This window comes from Dermochelys coriacea, chromosome 9, assembly GCF_009764565.3.
Source record: "Dermochelys coriacea isolate rDerCor1 chromosome 9, rDerCor1.pri.v4, whole genome shotgun sequence".
Taxonomy (NCBI): domain Eukaryota; kingdom Metazoa; phylum Chordata; order Testudines; family Dermochelyidae; genus Dermochelys; species Dermochelys coriacea.
The window spans coordinates 25,108,946-25,131,572 of record NC_050076.1 but is presented as its reverse complement, the minus strand read 5'-3'; the positions used below and the strand labels follow the sequence as shown (position 1 = coordinate 25,131,572).

Here is a 22,627-nt window from a genome sequence, read left to right as displayed (position 1 = left end):
ATTATTAATATAATAAGCCACTGGAGGTTTATAAATAGCGATAGAGCCATGTATTCACAGTTTGTTATTTCTCAAACTGTGAGGTTAGCCTCCTTAAGGAGGTTTTGATCTCTTTTAAAGGAGATTCCAAGCGGAGCAGAAAGAATGCAAATGTAAAACTTTTATTAAATATTATTGGAACTGTATGAACTTTCACTGTCACCAATGGAAAAGTGAAAAACCCTCTCAGTAACATGAATGAATGGGCATTTTTGTTTGGTTCTAAGGAAAAGCAAGCCTAGAGCTATTGGCACTGTACATAGGAAATCAAAATAAATAAAAGTAAATACTTTTTGAGTTCCAAAAATAAAGGGTACATCAGGTTTACAGAATATATCCAGCTGAAATATCTTGTCTCTCTTTTTAAACTCAAGGTAGTAGATAAGGGCCAAGGTTAAAAATTCATACTCTGATAGTTTCTGGATCTCATGTGCTTCATTGCAACACTAAAGATGCAATCTCCAAACAACCTACTTAATTCTTTAGACAGAAAATTTATTTTTCTACAATCTACTTTATCTTCCTAGAGTTGTCTATGTGTTCGGGCCACCAGTCAAAGAACCTCCTACAGATGTTACACCCACTTTCCTGACAACCGGAGTCCTCAGCACTTTACGCCAAGCTGATTTTGAGGCTCATAATATTCTCAGGGAGTCTGGTAAGTGTTTGGCCTGGATACATTAGCTTGTGCTTGTCGCAAAATGTTTGTAATTCTTAAATCACTATGTAGTTACAGATTTAGAGCCAGACTATCCAAGAATTGTGCTGTGTATCATCAAAAAATCACTACTTAATGTGGTGGTAGCCTTATTTTAAATCCTGAGATAAATGGCATGAGTCGCTAGATGTTGTCCAAATAGAGTAAAATGTAGAGGGTCTTTAACATTATTACTCTACAGAAATCACTTCAGAAAGTAATTTTCTGACACTACATAGTGCCTGATTATGAAGTCATCCTTTGTTTGTCTGGTAACAGTTTCTTCCTCTTGCATTTTCCATTTCTCTATGGAATGATGTGCATGAATCACAATGTTAAGAAATTACGGATGTTCTTACCATTTTCATTTGTAGTGATATTCATTCCTTAACCAAACATAAATATTTGAGAGATGATTTAAAATATTAAACAATGGAAACCTATGAATAAGTGTAGCCAGACCTGCTGAGAGCAAAAAAATCTTCTTAGCACATTCAGCCCACTCTTCACTATTGAACCATCTCTTCATATTAATTTTTTGCTTCTCAAGCCATCAAAGAAGATAAATCTAGGAAAAACTACTGTTCAGCTTGAAGAAATCTCAAACTTCAGAAGATAATTTTTAAATTTCATCTCAAGAAGTTAGAATCAACCTGGTTAAAACGGAAAAGAACGACAGCTAGGTAACTTCTAAATGGGCTTTCAAATTGAAGACTTCTAAAGAAATTGCTGAATAATGATTTATATATACAGGAATAATCTGTGTTTACCAGGAGTAAATAAATTGTGCAAAGAAAAACCTCCAGATTTCTTCCAAGGTCATATTGTTTTGTGAGAACAAGGAAGCTTCTCAAGAATAAGCCAAATGTATAGATCCTCACACCATCTGCTACCAAGTTTTTTTTAATTTTAACATTAAAATAAAAAGGCTAAACTGCATTTGTAAAACCAACAATTGCAAGCCTATGCACAGTAACACTTCCAACATTTACCACTGAAAAAATGTTTAATTTCCTCTAATGCCTAAACTACAGAGTGAGTCTGGGAATATGATAATGTACAGTTCCAGTTAACTTCTAATATAGCTCATTGCTCAGTTATATGTTAGAGCTTGAGAGGTTCATGGTAAGTATATGTGAGACCATTAATCAAATTCACCTAAATATTTTTTCTTCCATTATCTGCAAATCAAGTTACTGAGGAACAAGACTTTAACTCTTTTTTGTTTGCGAATTGAAACCCAGAAAGCAACACTAGCAAAACATAAAGGGTAAAATTTTCTAAAGCACTTAAATGACTTACGCTCTTCTGTCCTATTGACTTTCAGTGTTTGTCACTTTTAAAAGTGGGCTCCATGGGACATGGGCTCCTAAGTGATTTAGATGGGTCTGAAAATGTTTAACAAAGACGAGTTAAGAATTAAAAGACAAAATGTGACTCTAAATCATTTAAGATCATTATAATGTGATTACACACCTTAATGACGGTGTATATTTTGCCTATGTTAACATAGTTGTTAAACAGATCTTATCAGTCTGATTCACTAACGGCAAGCACTTATTCAGATAATAAATTCTTGGAGAGATGCCAATTGCAGATTGTCTCTATTCAAGGAGTGTAAATATGAGAAACTGCAAAATCTTTCAATGAATTGTTGTGAAAAACCATCACGTTTTCACGGTGAGAGATTTGAGCTCAATCCACGTAGTTTATCTAAGAGATGGGTAAGAGGTGACTTGATCAGGGACAATCAGTACGTAAATGGGGAGAAGAGATATTAATGGTCTCTTTGATTTAGCAGACAGAGGCATTACAAGTACCTTTGGCTGGAAGTTGAAGCTAGATTAATTGAAATTGGAAATAAGGTGTACATTTGTAACCATTGGAACCCCTTGCCAAGGGATGAAGTGGCTTCTCATTTTTCAGGATTGGGTGTCTTGCTAAGGGTATGTCTACACTACGAAATTAGGTCGAATTTATAGAAGTCGGTTTTGTAGAAAGCGTTTTTATTAAGTCGAGTGTGTGTGTCCCCACACAAATGCTCTAAGTGCATGTAGTCGGCGGACTGTGTCCACAGTATCGAGGCAGCCGTTAACTTCATGAGCATTGCACTGTGGGTAGCTATCCCACAGTTCCCGCAGTCTCCACCGCCCGTTTGAATTCTGGATAGAAATCCCAGTGCCTGATGGGGCTAAAACATTGTCGTGGGTGGTTCTGGGTACATATCGTCAGGCCCCCGTTCCCTCCCCCCCTCCGTAAAAGCAAGGGCAGACAATTGTTTTGCGCCTTTTTTCTTGAGTTACCTGTGCAGATGCCATACCATGGCAAGCATGGAGCCCGCTCAGCTAACCGTCACCGTATGTCTCCTGGGTGCTGGCAGACGTGGTACTGCATTGCTAAACAGCAGCAGTTTATTGCCTTTTGGCAGCAGACAGTGCAGTATGACTGGTCGCTGTCGTCGACGTAATCCTGGGTGTTCTTTTAACCGGGTGCCTGGGCAAACATGGGAGTGACTCAGCCAGGTCATTTCCCTTGTTTCGTCTCATGGCGATTGAGTCCTACTGGCAGTGCACTGTCTTTTTAATCTGCAACTAGCAGAAGACGATGGCCAGTAGTCATACTGCACCGTCTTCTGCCGAGCACCCAGGAGATGACGATGGCTAGCGGTTGTACTGCACAGTCTGCTGCCAGCAAGATGTATAAAGATAGATGAAGTGGCTCAAAACAAGAAATAGACCAGATTTGTTTTGTATTCATTTTCTCCTCCTTCCCTCCCTCCCTCCCTCCCTCTATGAAACCAACGGCCTGCTAAACCCAGTTTTGAGTTCTGTCCTTGAGGCGGCCATTCAGTTTCTTGCAAAGCCACCCCCTTTGTTGATTTTAATTCCCTGCAAGCCAACCCTGTAAGCCATGTCGTCAGTCGCCCCTCCCTCCGTCAGGGCAACAGCAGACAATTGTTCCAATCGCCTTTTTTCTGTGCAGACGCCATACCACGGCAAGCATGGAGCCTGCTCAGATCACTTTGGCAATTAGGAGCACATTAAACACCACATGCATTATCCAGCAGTATATGCAGCACCAGAACCTGGCAAAGCAAAACTGGGCGAGTAGGCAATGTCAGCGCGGTTATGAGAGTGATGAGGACATGGACACAGACTTCTCTCAAAGCACGTACCCTGGCAATGTGGACATCATGGTGCTAATGGGGCAGGCTCATGTGGTGGAACGCTGATTCTGGGCCCGGGAAACAAGCACAGACTGGTGGGACCGCATAGTGTTGCAGGTCTGGGACGATTCCCAGTGGCCGCAAAACTTTCGTATGCATAAGGGCACTTTCATGGAACTTTGTGACTTGCTTTCCCCTGCCTTGAGGCGCAAGAATACCAAGATGAGAGCAGCCCTCACAGTTGAGAAGCGAGTGACAATAGCCCTGTGGAAGCTTGCAATGCCAGACAGCTACCGGTCACTCGGGAATCAATTTGGAGTGGGCAAATCTACTGTGGGGGCTGCTGTGATGCAAGTAGCCAACACAATCAAAGATCTGCTGATATCAAGATTAGTGACCCTGGGAAATGTGCAGGTCTTAGTGGATGGCTTTGCTGCAATGGGATTCCCTAACTGTGGTGGGGCCATAGACGGAACCCATATCCCTATCTTGGCACCGGAGCACCAAGCCAGCGAGTACATAAACTGCAAAGGGTACTTTTCAATAGTGCTGCAAGCACTGGTGGATCACAAGGGATGTTTCACCAACATCAACGTGGGATGGCCAGGAAAGGTACATGACTCTCGCATCTTCAGGAACTCTGGTCTGTTTCAAAAGCTGCAGGAAGGGACTTTCTTCCCAGACCAGAAAATAACCATTGGGGATGGTGAAATGCCTATAGTTATCCTTGGGGACCCAGCCTACCCCTTAATACCATGGCTCATGAAGCCATACATAGGCAGCCTGGAGAGCAGTCAGGAGCTGTTCAACTACAGGCTGAGCAAGTGCAGAATGGTGGTAGAATGTGCATGTGGACGTTTAAAAGCGCGCTGGCGCAGTTTACTGACTCGGTTAAACCTTAGCGAAACCAATATTCCCACTGTTATTACTGCTTGCTGTGCGCTCCACAATATCTGTGAGAGTAAGGGGGAGATGTTTATGGCGGGGTGGGAGGTTGAGGCAAATCACCTGGCTGCTGGTTACGCACAGCCAGACACCAGGGTGGTTAGAAGAGCACAGGAGAGCGTGGTGCGCATTAGAGAAAATTTGATAACCAGTTTCATGACTGGCCAGGCTACGGTGTGAAAGTTCTGTTTATTTCTCCTTGATGAAACCCCCCGCCCCTTGATTCACTCTACTTCCCTGTAAGCTAACCACCCTCCACACCTCCCTTCGATCACCGCTTGCAGAGGCAATAAAGTCATTCTTGCTTCACATTCATGCATTCTTTATTAATTCATCACATAAATAGGGGGATAATTACCAAGGTAGCCCAGGAGGGGTGGTGGAGGAGGGAAGGACAAGGCCACACAGCACTTGAAAAGTTTAAAACTTATTGAATGCCAGTCATCTGTCACTTGGGCAATCCTCTGGGGTGGAGTGGCTGGGTGGCCGAAGGCTCCACCACCGCGTTCTTGGGCGTCTGGGTGAGGAGGCTATGGAACTTGGGGAGGAGGGCGGTTGGTAACACAGGGGCTGTAGCGGCGGTCTGTTCTCCTGCTACCTTTCCTGCAGCTCAACCATATGCTGGAGCATATTAGTTTGATCCTCCAGCAGCCTCAGCATTGAATCCTGCCTCCTCTCATCATGCTGCCACCACCTTTCAGCTTCAGCCCTCTCTTCAGCCCGCCACCTCTCCTCCCGCTCATTTTGTGCTTTCCTCTACTGTGACATTGTCTGCCTCCATGCATTGGTCTGTGCTCTGTCAGTGTGGGAGGACAGCATGAGCTCGGAGAACATTTCATTGCGAGTGCGTTTTTTTCGTCTTCTAATCTTCGCTAGCCTCTGGGTAGGAGAAGATCCTGTGATCCTTGAAACACATGCAGCTGGTGGAGAAAAAAAAAAGGGACAGTGGTATTTAAAAAGAAATATTTTATAGAATAATGGATACACTCTTTCACGGTAAACCTTGCTGTTAACATTACATACATAGCACATGTGCTTTCGTTACAAGGTCGTATTTTGCCTCCCCCCACCACGTGGCTAACAGTGGGGAACATTTCTGTTCAGCCATGGGCAAACAGCCCAGCAGGAATGGGCACCTTTGAATGTCCCCTTAAGAAAAGCATGCTATTTCAGCTAGGTGACCATGAATGATATCACTCTCCTGAGGATAACACAGAGAGATAAAGAACAGATGTTGTTTGAACGCCAGCAAACATACATTGCAATGCTTTGTTCTACAATGATTTCTGAGTACGTGCTACTGGCCTGGAGTGGTAAAGTGTCCTAGCATGATGGATGGAATAAGGCTGCCCTCCCCAGAAACCTTTTACCTTTGGGAGTATATCCAGAAGAGCCACGAATGCCAGGGCAAATTAATCATGAAACATGCTGGCTTTTAAACCTTGTATAGTATTTTAAAAGGTACACTCACCAGAGGTTCCTTCTCCGCCTGGTTGGTCCAGGAGGTAGCCTTGGATGGGTTCGGGGGGTACTGGCTCCAGGTCCAGGGTGAGAAACAGTTCCTGGCTGTCGGGAAAACCAGTTTCTCCGCTTGTTTGCTGTGAGCTATCTACAACCTCATCATCATCGTCTTCCTTGTCCCCAAAACCCACTTCCGTGTTGCCTCCATCTCCATTGAAGGAGTCAAACAACACGGCTGGGGGTAGTGGTGGCTGAACCTCCTAAAATGGCATGCAGCTCATCATTGAAGCGGCATGTTTGGGGCTCTGACCCGTAGCGGCCGTTCGCCTTTCTGGTTTTCTGGTAGGCTTGCCTCAGCTCCTTAAGTTTCACACGGCACTGCTTCAGGTCCCTGTTATGGCCTCTGTCCTTCATGCCCTGGGAGATTTTCACAAATGTTTTGGCATTTCGAAAACTGGAATGTAGTTCTGATAGCACGGATTCCTCTCCCCATACAGCAATCAGATTCCGTACCTCCCGTTCAGTCCATGCTGGAGCTCTTTTGCGATTCTGGGGCTCCATCATGGTCGCCTCTGCTGATGACCTCTGCATGGTCACCTGCAGCTTGCCACATTGGCCAAACAGGAAATTGAAATTCAAAAATTCGCGGGCCTTTTCCTGTCTCACTGGTCAGTGCATCTGAGTTGAGAGCGCTGTCCAGAGCGGTCACAATGGAGCACTCTGGGATAGCTCCCGGAGGCCAATACCGTCTAATTTCGTCCACAGTACCCCAAATTCGACCCAGCAAGACCGATTTCAGCGCTAATCCCCTTGTCGGAGGTGGAGTAAGGAAATCGATTTTAAGAGCCCTTTAAGTCGAAAAAAAGGGCTTCATTATGTGGATGGATGCAGGCTTAAATCGATTTAACACTGCTAAATTCAACCTCGACGCCTAGTGTAGAGCAGGGCTAAAAGATACATCTGTTGTTCATTCAGAAGTGAAGCTTGATGTAGGAATTACTAAGTGGCATTCTATCGCCTGTGTTATGCATGTCAAACTAGATTAAGGCCCCTCTGGTCATAGAATCTATGAATCCCAATGACATAATGGAGTGCTTAACAATTTATTCACATCTTTATGTAGTTCTGTCTCCCTACCAATGCAGAATTGTTTCCTACTCTTTGTTTTCTAGCATTTTGTCCAGTCTGGTTCTAAATGTTGTTCTTCAAGTGATTTGTATTCCACTGTGGGTACACATGTGCTCTGTGTGAATGAGATCAGAAGAATTTTGCTAACAGTGTCAGTTTGTCCATGCCTTTGCTCATCACCTTATGTTTCAGACCAAGGGTATAAGGGGTGGTGCAGGCTAACAGCATCCCCTGTTCCTTTCTGCAGCCTCATGGTCTGAGATGGAACCTTCGTTTCCACTGTTAATCCTTCAGTGTTTTCCTGTAAATAAATTTGATATATTTACATAGGTTTTAGCGTTTAGCTAGTTAAATAAGGAGTTGGGGTGTCCTTCCCTTCGCTCCCCATGGGACAACTATTATGCCCAATATCCCAGGCTTCAAAAATTGTATTTTCTGCCCCTGGGCTTTCCTGATGAGTGTCAACTATCAGAAATGTCTCTACTGCCTCAGAGAAGCTCATGTCTCTTTGAAGTGTGCTATTTGCCAATCCTTTCCCAGCTGAACTCATCAAGCATGTGACTACAGACAGGAAATTTCATATTGATTGCGTAATGAGGCCCCAGTCTGACCCTAGCACAGTGGCTCTCAACCTATTTACCATTGTGGACCGCATATGTAGCTCTCTGTGTTATGTGGGCTGCATCCACACAATGTACAGACACTCCCCTGGTTATGCAAACCCAACTTACGCAAACCCGCACTTACAGAAAAACTTCCGTAAGCTAGAAATAGGTGGGGTTTTGTTTGTTTTTTGTGTAATGGTTAGAGATACGTGTCCGACTTACACAAAATTCAAGTTACACAAGGCGTTCCGGAACGGATTGCTTGCGTAAGTTGGGGAGCGTCTATATATACTACCTGTTTGGCCCTGAGGATGTCATATGGCCGCTACACCATAGAATTCCTCTCCCTTCCCTCTCCAAAACCACTTATCCTGTCTGGCTTCTGGGATCACTGTTATGAGAGGATGCTCTTGCAAGAGGTAAGCTCCCTCCTCCATCAGTGAACTTTAAGGTGGTACCACATCAGTACTGGGGAAAGTTTTTATCCAAAATATTTCCTCATCCACAAAAAGAAAGGGGGAGGATAGAGACCCATCCTAGATCACCGCTGACTGTCGACTCAGACGACTGGTTCACAGCTCTTGATCCGAAGGATGCCTACTCCCATATAAACATCCCACCCCCTGTAGGTCCGAACCACCAGCAGTACCAGATAGAATCCTTTGGCTTAGCAATAGCATCAAGAGTACTTACAAAAGTGCTGTCAGTAGTGACAGCTCACTTCTGGCACCACAGTTCATCATTCTTCCCCAACCTCAACGATTCCCTAGTGATAGAGAGATCTCAGCTGGAGGTACAGAGAGCAGCCTCATCCCTGCTCTTTGCTAGGACTTTGCGTAAACAGAAACGTCCCACGCAGACTATAGAGTTTATTGTAGCAACACTGAACTCTATTGGTGTCAAGGAATATCTTCCTCAGGACAGATTGCAGTCCATAAAAGATCTGGTCTCCCAGCTCAGACTGAGCCCATAGATGTCAGTCTATTTGTGCCTCAACAAAGGCGGAGCCTCATCAAGGGCATCACACAGGTGCAGGAAGCCATGTGACCTAGGGGGATGAAGCATGAATAGACAGTGATCATATATGCTTCCCTGTTGTGGTGGGATGCCCATCCAAAAGAGCATACAGCATAAGGGACATGGACTCCCCAAGAGCTCAGGATGCACATATAAAGTCCTAGAATTGTAAGCAGTCTGCAAGGGCTTCAAACAATTCCAACCACTCTTGTAAACTCACCACATTCCAATGATGTTAGACTACATGACAACAGTTTTCTAAACAAGTAAACAAGGGGGAGCAAGATCTACCCCTCTCTGCATGGAAGCTGTTGATCAGAGTGATTTGGTGACTAACTAATCGACATTGCTAGTTAAAATCTTCTGGTCTCAGGCGCATGGAACACATGCATGCTCTTGGTGGAATATACAAGGTAAGTAACCTTTCTTTGCAAGGCTTCCACTAATACTCTTTGACTACCGTTTCACAACACTACTTGGAAGCTCTTCCTGATATTCAATCTGAATTTTCCCTTCCGTAATATTTTTCAGTTATCCCTGTTAGAAGGAAGAAACCCTCCCTGAGCTCACTGCCAGATATGTCTACTTCCTCTTATCCGATACTGAAAAATAGGAGGAGAGGTGCTTGGATAATACCCCCAATATGCATAATTTTCACTGAAAGTCAGCCATTTGTATGAATGAGTTCTGCATTCCCTGTTCTATGTAAAACTGGCTCCTACCATATTTGGCAATACTGGTAGTTTAAATTTATAGACCATTAAAATTATATGAAAGTATGATCACGATGATCCTTCACAGGGGCAACATGATCCTTTGGGGGAAGGTTGCAAAACTATAGCTCAGAAAACTTCTTGTCCATTTCAGTATATTTCATTGTATATTGTGTTGTCTGTCTATGGTATGAAAATGATGCAAAGGTTTATTCCATCCATGCATATCTTACGCATGTGGCATAATTTGGAGTAAAATAATCTGTTTAGACAACATTGTTAATATCAAGCTTTTATCACCATTTTGCTTAAGGTTATGCTGGAAAAATCAGCCAGATGCCAGTAATTTTGACACCATTGCATTTTGACCGAGACCCCCTACAGAAACAACCTTCCTGCCAGAGATCTGTGGTTATTCGAACCTTTATCACTAGTGACTTCATGACAGGCATTGCAGCAACTCCTGGCAGTGAGATTCCAGAAGAGGTAATAGTTCCTATTTATTTATTTATTTTTAATTCTTTTTGGAGTGAGCTGGTAACCCAAGATGATTTTCATATTGTCTGTTTTTTGGGTAATTTATAACTTAAAACTTTAAGATAACTTTTATAAATGTTATGTAATACTTGACTTTTGTTTACTATTTTGATTTGTCAGTGTGGTTTACTTAAAGGGACCCCTGCCATAAGATAAGCCCATAAGGATGTTGTGACAGGTTGATAAAACAAGGTGACAGGAGTCAAAAATCCTACTACTTAAGAATATTCACCAAAACTTTAAATCCTTTGAGGGCCTAGAATTAGGTGCTTACTTCCATATTTAGAAGCAGCCCAACTTTCAAAAGTCATTGATTTCAGTGGGAGTTGCGGTTGCTCAGCACTTCAAAAAAACTGACTAGTTATTTTGAGGGGCTTACACAGATTTGGGAGCCCAACTTTAGGCACTTGTTTTGCTAATTTTGGCCATTCCCACTATTCTCATGTACTTTCAAGCTTTTAAAAAAATACGGTATGTGCAAAGAATGGTATAAATCTGACCTTTTTGAGTTTCTTGGATTTACTATTTGTTATTGTCTCAATCCTAATTCACACTTTTTTAAGTTTAAGTGTTTGGAAATTATTCTTCATAGGTCAGAGTAGCATAAATACGTATGATTATAAATTCTTTGACTTGGCTCAAGGAAGTTTTATGTAAAAGATTTTAAAAATATTGATAGTTAAAATGTAAACATAATATATTAAACCATTCCAGTGTACACACATGGGAATCTTCATTTTAACTGGGAGTTTACATTTCTAATTTTACATCTTAAATGCACGTTTTGTGCTATAAAGCTTTGGTGTCTCATAATGTTGAATAGTAGCATTGTAACAAAATAGCACTGAATGTATGGAAGAAATGTACACCTAAGGAAGTAAACTGAAGTTGATTTAAAATTCCAGTTGCTTGTGGAGAGCAATATTGTGTGGTGGCATATGGAATTGTATTACTCTACAGTACACACTAATAGGATACCTGGAACAAAAAATATAATTACACTGTCAGTGCATTTCAAGCTGTGGAAATTATTTGGCAAGCTTCCTTCTTTTGCAAAGAAGATGAGACTTTCTTATCAGATCCACAAATTATTATTCAATACTCATTCTGGGGCACTCTTGCTGACACTAACTAGGTTTTGAACTCTGGAAGACAGGAACGCTCTAAATAGAGAACCTTTTTCTCTGGAACATTCTTTCTCAGTTGTTCCTATAGACTTCATTTGTCCAGAGCATGATTTAAAGTTCATCTTTTTATTCAGGCTGTTACTTTTATGTGAGTGGAGCTCATGTTGAGGAGTACATTTTTATTTTTATACTTTGCCAATTTGTTTGAAATTATTGGCTGTAGTATTTTATGAGGCACTGAAATTTGGTATGATTGCTTCATTTTTATAAATTAAAAACGTTTTCAAGATAATTTTATTTTGTCAAGTGAGATGCTTTATACATAGCTCCCACTTTTTTATTAGTGTCCTAATGGTAACAGGGGAAGTCAGTAAAGGTAAGGATTTTTTGGGGTATTTTCTTATTGGTGTCAGTGTACTTGTAGTATTTGTTTGTTCTTCTGTTTGTGTCAAGACTACTATGGTAAAGAACATTCTTTTAAATATTTCCATTTTTATAGGATGCAGTTTTTCCAAAGTAAATTTGTCACAGTGCTTTTTTCCTTTTAATCATAGGTTGTGTTGAAGATGGTGACAGAGATTAAAAAGATTCCTGGCATTTCTCGGGTGATGTATGACTTGACATCAAAGCCACCAGGGACTACTGAGTGGGAGTAACTAATTTTTTTTTTCTATTAAAGTACTGTGTGCAGTTTAAATTATATCAGAAACCATTCCCAGTGTTGACATGCAGTACTGTGAAAAGAGTGACTGGAGCTGCTACATAACATCTGATTCCTCTCCTGGAGCATAAATCTGCAGTTAAGAGCTATGTTGGGGATAACTGTAAGTGGGGCTGAGGATTTGTACGGGTAAATAATCATGGCAGCATTGCCTGTGCGCAGACAGATTCATATTGCTTTTGCCTTTACTGATTCTTCCTGTTTTCATGTGTTTTATTGTTACTGTCATTTCAATGTCTCTGTTTTTGTACACTGTGTAAAAAGAGACAGTTTATTTACTTTTACCAAAATCATTGTTACAGCCTAAAAATGTAAAATGAATAATTAATGTGACCAACTGCTTTTGAACAGATTTATTATAAATAAATATTTTGCCAAATGGAGTAGTGGGTACTGTTGAGTTGTGGAATTAATGTGTATCTGTTTGCTGTGTACTGGTAAGCCTGTTCTATATTGTTGGAAGTATTAGCCGATGGCAATAACACTGAATTCTGAAAGATTGATGCTAAAATAATATGAAATGTCCTTTCATCTTCCTTTTTCTGCTCACTCCCTCTTACATCACTTTCTCTTGACAGATTGAATATGTATGTGGACAACAAACACGTACATCTATACTTCTAAACAAGCTTCAGTATACATTTAATGATGTCTGGTACTATAAAATATAAGGCAGTATATACTCTGGGGACTCTGATGCAATGGTAACAGTGGGAGTGAAGTTTGAGCAGCTCATTGCATCAGACCCACCAGTTCTAGTTAGTGTGACCTAGTTCAGTTTTGCTGTTTTTTAAACTCCTGCACAACAACCCATCCCCATCCCACTGCCTGTCCCTGCATTTTTGTTTATCCTTGGTAAGAGTTTACTGTATAGAGATTTCCTTTTACAGGGGAAGTATTTGTGTGTGTTGTACGGAGTTTGATTTTAAGATTGTTATGCTCTTTGAGTATCTAGTTGTCATCAGAGGTGACTTTAGCCAAGCAGAATACAAATTACTTCAGTCATTTGTTTATTGCTGTTTTCTATTTAAATAAGGGGTAACTCACAAGAAGGGATATATTTATCATTGGACCGCCCATATTTCTCTAGTATGTTGAGGCCAAAGGCCAAGTATTTCCAGCCACCTAAGAAGTTTGGTAATCTCATATAACTGCAGTCCTTGAAGTGTTATTCTTGTAACAGTTAAAGGTTCTGACCTGAGCAGCTTTACTAGATACTTGTACAGTTGGAACCTTAATTATGTATTCAGATTCATTCTTTTCATCATGTCCATTTTTGAAACTGTATTTCATTCAGCTGTGAAATTACCTTATATCTGTTATAAAGTGGGGAAGTTCAGAGCTGTCTCTGATCACTTATTTTCCATTACATAGATTTTTTTAACTGGAATAGTGGCTGATAAACATTTATTTTAACAAGTTGACCACCTTTTGATTCCACATGTTTTCGATTTTTAGTACTACTTGCATAAACTTATACTATAAAAGTTTAGTTTAATTAATCACTTTTTAGTGTCATAATACTTTTACCTATGCCACTTGGGAGTATGTATCTTAGTTATGGGGTGGGATATTGTACAGAAGCATCTTCCAGCTTTTTGAAAAGTTTAATGAACATCTCACAGTGTAGAAATGTTATTAGTGGTAGGGAGGCAGAAGGTTCTAGTGGCTAGAGCACATGACCAGAAGTCAGGAGACCTGTTTCCAATCCTAACTCTCCTGCTTTGACACCTTAGGAAGTCATGTAACCTTAACCTGTATGTGCCTCAGTTTTCTCATTTATAAAATGGGGATAATAATTACCATACCCATCCTTCTAGAGCTATATGAGCTCTTCGGATGAAAAGTGCTATGTAAGTGAAGTATTGCTATTATACGTAATGCAGTCTTACTATTGGACTACAAGCTGTAAAACCTTTCAATTAGAGTAAGTTTAATCACCAAAAGTTAACAAGTATTCATTGGGACAGTAGAATATTCCATCTTTCAGTCCTATTGAAAACAACCATTTTAACTCCTCTTCCATAGTTCAATTTTAACAAAACTCCCTGATGAAATTATGGCCTTAATATTATATTTTTAATTTTTGTCATAACAGTACTGAGGATAGTTATTTTCATGAATGTAGAGATGTATAATACACAAATGACACAATTACAAGTAGATAAGGGCAATTCCATTTCAGTGAGCTGTAGGGATACTTCATATTCTATAAATATACTTCATATTCTCTATGTAGCCTTTGTCGCTTATGTACGTAAACTTGCTATTATTGCTGTTGTCACTGGTTCTGCGAATGTTCTAAATTAGACCTTGAGAGCAAAGAGAGGGGAGAGGAAATGGGGAATGAAACACTGAAGCTTGTTATCGAAATTAGAGGGCATCTCTTTAACTCTTAGAATTCTGGCATTTTTCTGACTCTTCTCCTAAGGCATTTATTTAGTTGACATCCATGTAAATAAATATGGAGTATATAGTCTCATAGTTATGATGTAACTCAAAATAAGATACAATACACAGTCTGGCCATAGCATCCAGAGGGTTAAATAAATTGTACCCTATTGACTGTAACATACATACATTCAGGAAGAATATTTTTCATATGTGGTGCATGTCAGATACTTAAGTCAAACTGTCATAGGAGTTGTATCTTAACTATGGTTACAGTATATGCCCATATAGGGTGTGTGTATTGAAGTTTGATGTACATATTTTCATCATATCTGATCTACACCATAGTAGTTTTGCTTTCAGGTCTCTATTAATAAAGTGGAGCTTGACATACCCCATATTTTTAGGCACATCTTTTTTACTAGAAAAATGAATATTAGAATATATTTAGGGTATATAAAATATTGCATTATGAACAGAATGTCTTATTTCAATAAGATTTCTAGGTCTTAAAATGTCTCCCACCTTTTTTGTTCAATACCCATACTATACATTTGGGAAGTGTTGGGTTTTTCTTAGTGGGGTTGACATCAATTGCCATTCCAGCAGTTCTTGAATGTACTTTATGGAGTCGACATATGTAGTACAACCAGATGCAAAGGGAGAATAGCACATTTTTACATTAGGTCATAAGTAAATATCTGTATAGTTTACTAAAAACAGAAGTGTAGCTGCCCTGTACAACTTGTTCACCTCAGGTCTTCAGTGAGACATGTCAACATTTTAAAAGGAATTTGTATTGGGGGGGAGGTATTTCCCATCATTCTCAATTTTTTAAACATTTTTCTGCTTGTGAAATGATATCAAGTACTGTGAGCCTTAATTTTTATCCACAAATAAAAAATATACAGTATGTTACTTGTTTGAATGTGTGTGTGATTTATTTTGCGGGGTTTAAAGCAGGAATTACATTTGAGTGGATGGTCCATTTTGGAGCCAGGTGTGAGGGGAGGGAAGAGCAAAAAAGATGAAATCACTGTCCTTAAGTCCTGAACCACTTGCTAGAGAAACATCCAGGAGCAAGAAAGCATCTCTATAAGGCCATGTGCTACCTCCCTTCAAAATATTGTGTGAGATGCATTTAAAGTGGTCCCATTGATGATTGTGCCTAACTCCTAAGATCGGAGGGAGGATGGGTGTAATGTTCAAAGAGGAGAACAGACTTGTCCGAAGCTTTTCAGTGAAATACAAGGTTTGAATTTAGTCTCTCCTTTACTGTGATTATAACATTATTCTCTAGCTTCTCATGTGAAATTCCTTCAGAGAAGAAAAGCATTATATTTATACTTATGGCATTTGTTTAAATATAAAAAACAAATGATAGCTGATGGACCTATACTATTTTATGAATCCTCAAACTCTATTTCTCTTTTATGACTATATTACAATAGTGATAAGCCTATGCTCTTCCTAATTTGAAAATTCAGTACTGCATATAAATTGCCCCTTTAAAAAAAAAAAAAAAAAAAAAAAAAAAAAAGGGCAGCTGAAATGCTTTTGCTCACAAGACACATTTCCACATGCAATCTTAAGTGCTTGCTGTCAGCACTAATAGCATAAACGAACATGGAACATTTGATCATGTATCTCCCCTTTGGAATGAATTAAGTATTTTCTTTAGGCATACAGCTGTAAAACGGTTCTGTAAAATCTGTCTCAATAATTGAACCTATGTATGAGAAAATATATTAATTATCCATTTGGACGTGTTGCCAGTACTCCTGAAATGTATCTTATGCAGGTACCTTAAAGAAAGAAAGCACAGAGAGTCCTGCCAGGATTTGGACCTCTAGTTCCAGTGGCACTATATACTTCAGATTTATTTGCTGAGTGCCAGTAGTCTGTTCACTGCTTTAAATGACCAACAACAACAACAAAAAAACCACCCCACCATGTCCTAAGGAGATTAAAATCTATTTGATGCTTAGATCACAAAATCATTCCCTCCAGGATTCCTTACAAATATTCCAGTGTATTACACAATCTTCGTATGCCTACGTTCCTAAATTGTTAATTTTATTGCTGCAGTGCTACATGAAAAAACAGCAGCATTCTCTGCAAACTAACCCTTTCCCTTAATCTTTGATAGTGGAAATATCTGTGGCCTAAAGAATAACAAAACTATCTATTAAATTTGACATTCAAGGACCATAGTTGGAGTGACTTGTTAAAATGGAGATTTTTTGTTTTGTTTTATTTTTTTCCCTCTTAAAACAACTTCTATGTGAATGCTTCAAAAGTTCAAGCTTTGTTTTAAAACAAAGCACACAAAATACCAATCAGTCATATTTTGTATTGTTGTGGGTTGGGTTAAACATCGCTTAAAATGGTGAGTGTGATCTCCACCTGTCATTGAAGATAGCTGAAAGAGACAGCCTCCACCTAAGGCAAAGGGGGGTACCAGAGAGAATCCAGGAATCTGAGCCGCTTTTGCTGGGCATGGTTTGGCCTAAGGGTTTGTGTGAGTGAGAAGTAGGAGGGAGCGACTGAGAAGGAGCAGAAAGGGAGACATAGCCTGAAAAAGAAGCTGGTAGTACAATCCTGAGACAAAGCTCTTGGGGGGTGCTGACAGAGAGTTAGTTTCCTTGTTCACAGCACCATCTCCTGTTTGGGTCCTCCTGTGTTCAGTGAAACAGGATTTTGTATGTTCTTTGTAAATAAACAAGAATACGCCAAAGAAAACATCAGACTCACTAATTTCTCCTCCCAACTGGGGAATAAACCCCAAGAGATCCTGAATTTTGGCTAGCTGCTTAGGTCAAAAGGGGTAACAATATATTTACTGTGAGGTGCTATAAAAGAAACATGATCTTTGAGGTAGGGATTTATATTGAAAAGACAGACAAGTGAAGCACTAACATACTTTATAAAGAAGTAGTGAGGAGGGTCCTGAGGTAGGGACGTGAGATTGTGGTTCCCAAGGGCTTGTCTACCCTACGGGATATGTCAGCTTAATTATATCACTCAGGAGGCGGGGGGAGGGGATTCAACCCTGTAGCGACATACCTGGCCTCAGTATATACATAGACAATATCAAGGGTCTCATGTTTGGGTTTTTAGTTTACGCACATTGGTTTGTGGGCAGTGCTGCAGAAGTGGGTTTATAGTAGGGATTTGAATGAGGAAAGCACTGTCTTGACAAATAGATTTTCTTAGTGAAAATAATTTACAATAGATCTCTAATCCTATAGAAGTTCTCTTTTGTTATCAAACTTTGGGTATCTTATTATATTGATGGTCTAGTCTTGTCTTTGAACAGTACTTTATGAAAAGTTATTTAAGTTTCTAAATCCTTATTTCATTCAGCCCATGCCCCTAGTCAATAGCCTGTGGGCACAAGCCAGTCATCTGCAACTACTTTATGCAGATTCACAGGTTTCAGAGTAGCAGCCGTGTTAGTCTGTATTCGCAAAAAGAAAAGGAGTACTTGTCTCTAAGGTGCCACAAGTACTCCTTTTCTTTGTATGCAGATTAAAATTTAGCTTTAGGCTTTCTGTTTACTTGAAAGGGCATATTGTTTATATCTCTTCTAGCTAAACTCAGCATTGTGAAGTGGTTGGTTTTTTTTTCTTTATAGGAAGTTTAAAACTTCAGGTCCGTGTTGTGTGTCAGAATGCTAATATTCCAATGACCCAGTGGGGTTTCCCCTGAGGAATCCAGTAAACATTTGAAAATAATTGAAATCAACTTATGGTTGACCCATGAAACAAATGAACTATTTGCTGTGATCTAATGCCTTTATGTAAATTTGACTGTGAATTCTGTGTATCAGGCTGTTGTTGCCTGTGGCTGCCCACCTCCTTCACCTTTTTTGGAGGAAACTAGGGGCTTGGCTACACTTGCAGATGTAGAGTGCTTTGGGTTAAATCAGCCTTCGTACAACGCAGTAGGGAAAGTGCTCCAGTCTGTCCACACTGACAGCTGAAAGCACACTGGCCTGGCCACATTTGCAGCACTTGCAGCTGCATTAGGAGTGGTGCATCATGGGCAGCTATCCTAACATTCAAGTGGCTGCAACATGCTTTTCAAATGGGGAGGGAGTAGGGTGGAGTGTGTTGTGTGTATGTGGGGGGAGAGAGAGTGGGTTTTTGGGGTGCTGAGTGTGTGTCAGCACGCTATCTTGTAAGTATAGATCCCCCTCCCTCCCCCGCCTCTCTCACTCACTCACTCAAAGCAAACATTAGCTGTTTATTTTTTTCTCGGAGCTGATAAGCAGCCGGCAGGCCGAAACCGAGCTTTGAAAGGGCCACTTCCGCATTCGTGCTGGAGTTCACAACAAAGACAAGAAAGGCCACTTCAGTTAATGGGCTTATGGGACGTTTCCAGAGGGCAATCAGAGCGCTGTAACATAACTCCTCGTTCACACTGACACTGTAGCGTCTCGCCCAATATGCAGCAAACCTTATCCCTGGAGTACCAGCAGCGCTATAGCCAGGGAGTCAGAGTGCTCTACGTGCCTTGCCAGTGTGGACGGGGAGTGAGTTATAGCGCTCTGGGTGGCTTTATTGCGGTATAACGTGCAAGTGTAGCCAAGGCCTAGGTGCAAGAGGGCTGCTTTGGGGCCCTCGAGCACTTCCTGCTGACTTTATGACGTTGCTCTCTTTGGGCTGGTTTTGCTTCAGGATGTTGGGGAGATGTTTACTGTTTCGTGGTGACACACCCCAACCTGGGCTAATTAAAAAGAAAAATTAGCAAATACATTTGTTCATCAAATACTTCAGCTCTTATCTCTTGTTTTATTGTGCTTATGGAGGGCTCTCTGTCATACTAAAATCCTTCTTTGTAGCTGCATTTGTTTAAGAAATAAATTACCTTTCAAGGAAATTTGTGAAAAATTGTACTTGTTTCCTTGTGCTCCCTCTGTCTGTCTGTCTGTATCCACCTGTTGTCTTTGATCTTATTAGATCATAAGTTCTTCAAGGCAGGGATGTCTTTTTGTTACGTTGGTACAGCACATAGCACAATGCAGCCCTGGCCTCTAATAAATACAGAAAGAATAAACACTGATAAATACTCACTTCCAGGTATTTCTCTAGTTCCAAGAGGAAGGTATAAAAAGGGATTCCCTGATTCATCCCAACCCTTACTTTCAACTGCTTTTGATGTTATGAAAGTTGCTGGAAAAATTATCACCCCCTTGTCAAACTGCAACTTACATAACATTTCTATAACAGGACTGCTCTTTTGGTATGATTTGTGTAGACTCAAAGACCCCGATCATGAAAGTTGATCCCAGACATGCAGATTCATTGAAGTCAGTGGTACTTCATATGGACACAGGAATCCACCTGCATAGATCATTTTTCAGGATCAGGGTCTAAATTAGACTCTAAATTTAAAACTCAATGACCTGTAGAATAAGGCTGGTTCTCTGGAATAATGCACCAGCAACCTAGATAATAAAATGTCTGAACTGCACATGAAGAATGAGAGTTTAAAATTCTTACTTACGTCATTATAAAAGATGAACAGATTCCCATTCAGATTAAAGTCCTTTTACATCACTCTGATGGTAATAAGAGCCCTTAAAGTAAGCACAATTATACTTTTAGGCTTCTTTACAATGCCAGAGCAGTATCAAGAGTCCTTAGTGTAAATAAGAATCTGGCTCAACCTGTTGCTCCATCAAAACCACAAATAATATAGAACAATTTAAAATCTTGCATTGTTTGTGTTCCAGGTAAACCTGATAATTCTTAAAATGATTCTTGAGATACCTTTGGAATTTGTGCTCAGCCATTCCATCCAGATTTTAAATGGTATTCCAAAAAAAATGATTAAAGGTGGTTCTGGTTACCTTGCTTGGCTCTTCAAAAATTTATGGAGCTTTACTTATTATTTTTGTACATATTTTGGAAAAAGTGATGCTATGTAGTGAGTTTAGAAGTGTACGATTACATGGCTACACCTGGGAGGGGAATTTGCATATTCCCTGAAGCAACACAGTTGCAATGTAAAAATCGATTGAATTAAAAAATTGATTTAATTTCTCTTGGAATATGAGCTTTCATATTATCTCCTGCAAACTGGTGTATTATACCTGGAGAAAAGAAATGTATTTTTTAAAGTGTGATAATGCCAAAATTTTGCTCTTAGAAGAATTAAGAAATTAAAGGGAAATTTGACAGTTGATAATTTGAATGATTATACATGAATTGATTAATTATTCTTTTATTCTAGGTGTTGAATGACTTCATAAATAGTTATTCAACCTTTAGAATAAAATAATAATTCATTAATTCATCCATGTTCTTGGCATGACAATGTTAGCATTCATATGCCACAAACTATTTAAAATTTTTAGAGTTCTCTGCTGAATTGTTTAGATGCCTAGGTTTCCTTAAATAATTGACGGGTTTTTGTTTTTATTTTAATTAGATGGACAAGAAGGGTTAGTGGCCTGAAAGCATAGATACAAAGAAAACTAGATGTAAAAGATACAAAGTGGGATTATGGAGTGCAGCCTCAAGTCTAAACTATTTTTGTGGCTTTTTAGCTAACAGTTGGTTCAAGAGTCTTTTAAAATTTGCAACTGGAAATTACTCTTAATTTAATTTCTCCCTGAATCACATGTCTCATTGCAGAAGACTTCAGACAAAGTAATCTTGTGGTCATGAGGTTAGCCACTTCCTTATAAGTTCATTATGTGCTGTGCAATGCTTTAGGGTATATAAAACTAATTCACGAGGAGAGGATTTCATTATTATTTCTGATTCTGTAATTGTCTTAAAACATAAAGCAGACAACAGAATTAGTACTGTAATGGAATTACCTCTCATAAATTAAATATCTTACTAATTTGAACAATTTGAGTGGGGTTTGCACAAATAATTTCCATTCTGATTTTGCTTGTACTGCTTTTCAGAGCTTTATTTAAAGATATGAAAGGGAGTATCCCAAATTTATCATCTTTAGGGTTCATAAAATTCCTTCAGATGCAAAATAAAATGATTTAAGCCAGGAAATTCAAAATTAAGGCTGAAACTACATTACAACCTTGGCATTCAGTTCTGCCCAGGTATTAGCGACAGCTCACAATATATCTTGTACTATAGTAGCACCTAGAGACCCAGCAAGGGCTAAGATCCAATGGTGCTAGACTCTGTACAGATAGGTAGTAAAAGCCAACTCCTGCTTTGAAGAGCTTACCATCTTAGTTAAAGACAAGACACTTCCAAGGCCCCCAGTATAGGTTTATAGACCATGCAATAGCTGGGTACAATGGACTGAGTTAAGACCAGAATTACAGCCCTAAATATGACATAGGGAGAAAGAGCAGTGATAGTTTGAGTTGCTAAGTGAGCTTCCCAAAAGAGCCACAGACAGTTTCAATGTAGCTGGAAGCAACCTGAATCAGGATACCTGCTGTTGGGAGGTAAACAACAAGTTTCTATTATGGACACTTGAAGGACTTTTTTGTTGCTCAGTATGCTTTCCAAACAGAACAACATACCCATAAAGGAGAAATTCTTCAAGTCTCATTTCACAGTCAAAAGGCAGCCAACCAAGTTCCCCTCCACTGGCAGCCCCAGAACCTTTCATTATCAGACTTCAGCCTTTACCAGGAGTCTCCAGGTTCTGCACAAAAGGTTTGGCACTCTGCAGGAAGTGATTTTTCCTTATGAAAAAAATTTGAAGAGTAACCCCGGAAAATTGAGGCAATTAATTCAAGAGCTTGTGATCTGGAAAGCTCAGTTTCTGGTTCTGATGTTACTTTTGATTGGTACCTGCAAAGAAAACAAAAAGGGCTTTTCCTCTTTTATAAATCTTTACAATGTATGAAACAGGCCTGAAAGGTTTCTGCTTCTTTTTTTTATTTTTTACATAAATACAGGCTCAGTGGCGGATTAGCCACTGGACCAACGGGGATCGTGCCCAGGGGCCCCTGCCAATTGGAGGGCTCCCAGAAAAAGGGGCATCCCAGTGCCCTGACCCACTCCGCCCACCTACCCACACTCCAACCCAGCTCCCCAGCAGGTGCGCAGGGAGGGGGCAGGGGAACTGAAGTGGAAGGGTTGGG

The 22,627-nt window shown here is 40.1% G+C and overlaps 1 protein-coding gene and 1 long non-coding RNA gene across 4 annotated transcripts in view; both read left to right on the top strand.

Moving 5' to 3' along the window:
• Positions 1 to 12,539, top strand: part of GMPS (guanine monophosphate synthase) — a 67,055-nt gene extending 54,516 nt beyond the window's left edge. For all 3 annotated transcript variants that reach the window (XM_038415325.2, XM_043491530.1, XM_043491529.1), the window contains exons 14-16: positions 567 to 697; positions 10,085 to 10,257; positions 11,990 to 12,539. In XM_038415325.2, the coding sequence (XP_038271253.1) occupies positions 567 to 697; positions 10,085 to 10,257; positions 11,990 to 12,091 (406 nt within the window). In that variant the 3' untranslated portion in view covers positions 12,092 to 12,539. The remainder of the gene's footprint in view (positions 1 to 566; positions 698 to 10,084; positions 10,258 to 11,989) is intronic.
• A 5,535-nt stretch (positions 12,540 to 18,074) lies between these two features.
• LOC122455632 lies at positions 18,075 to 22,627 on the top strand. Its single transcript, XR_006273964.1, has 3 exons — positions 18,075 to 19,147; positions 21,722 to 21,724; positions 22,615 to 22,627. It is a non-coding gene; the product is annotated as an uncharacterized LOC122455632 (long non-coding RNA).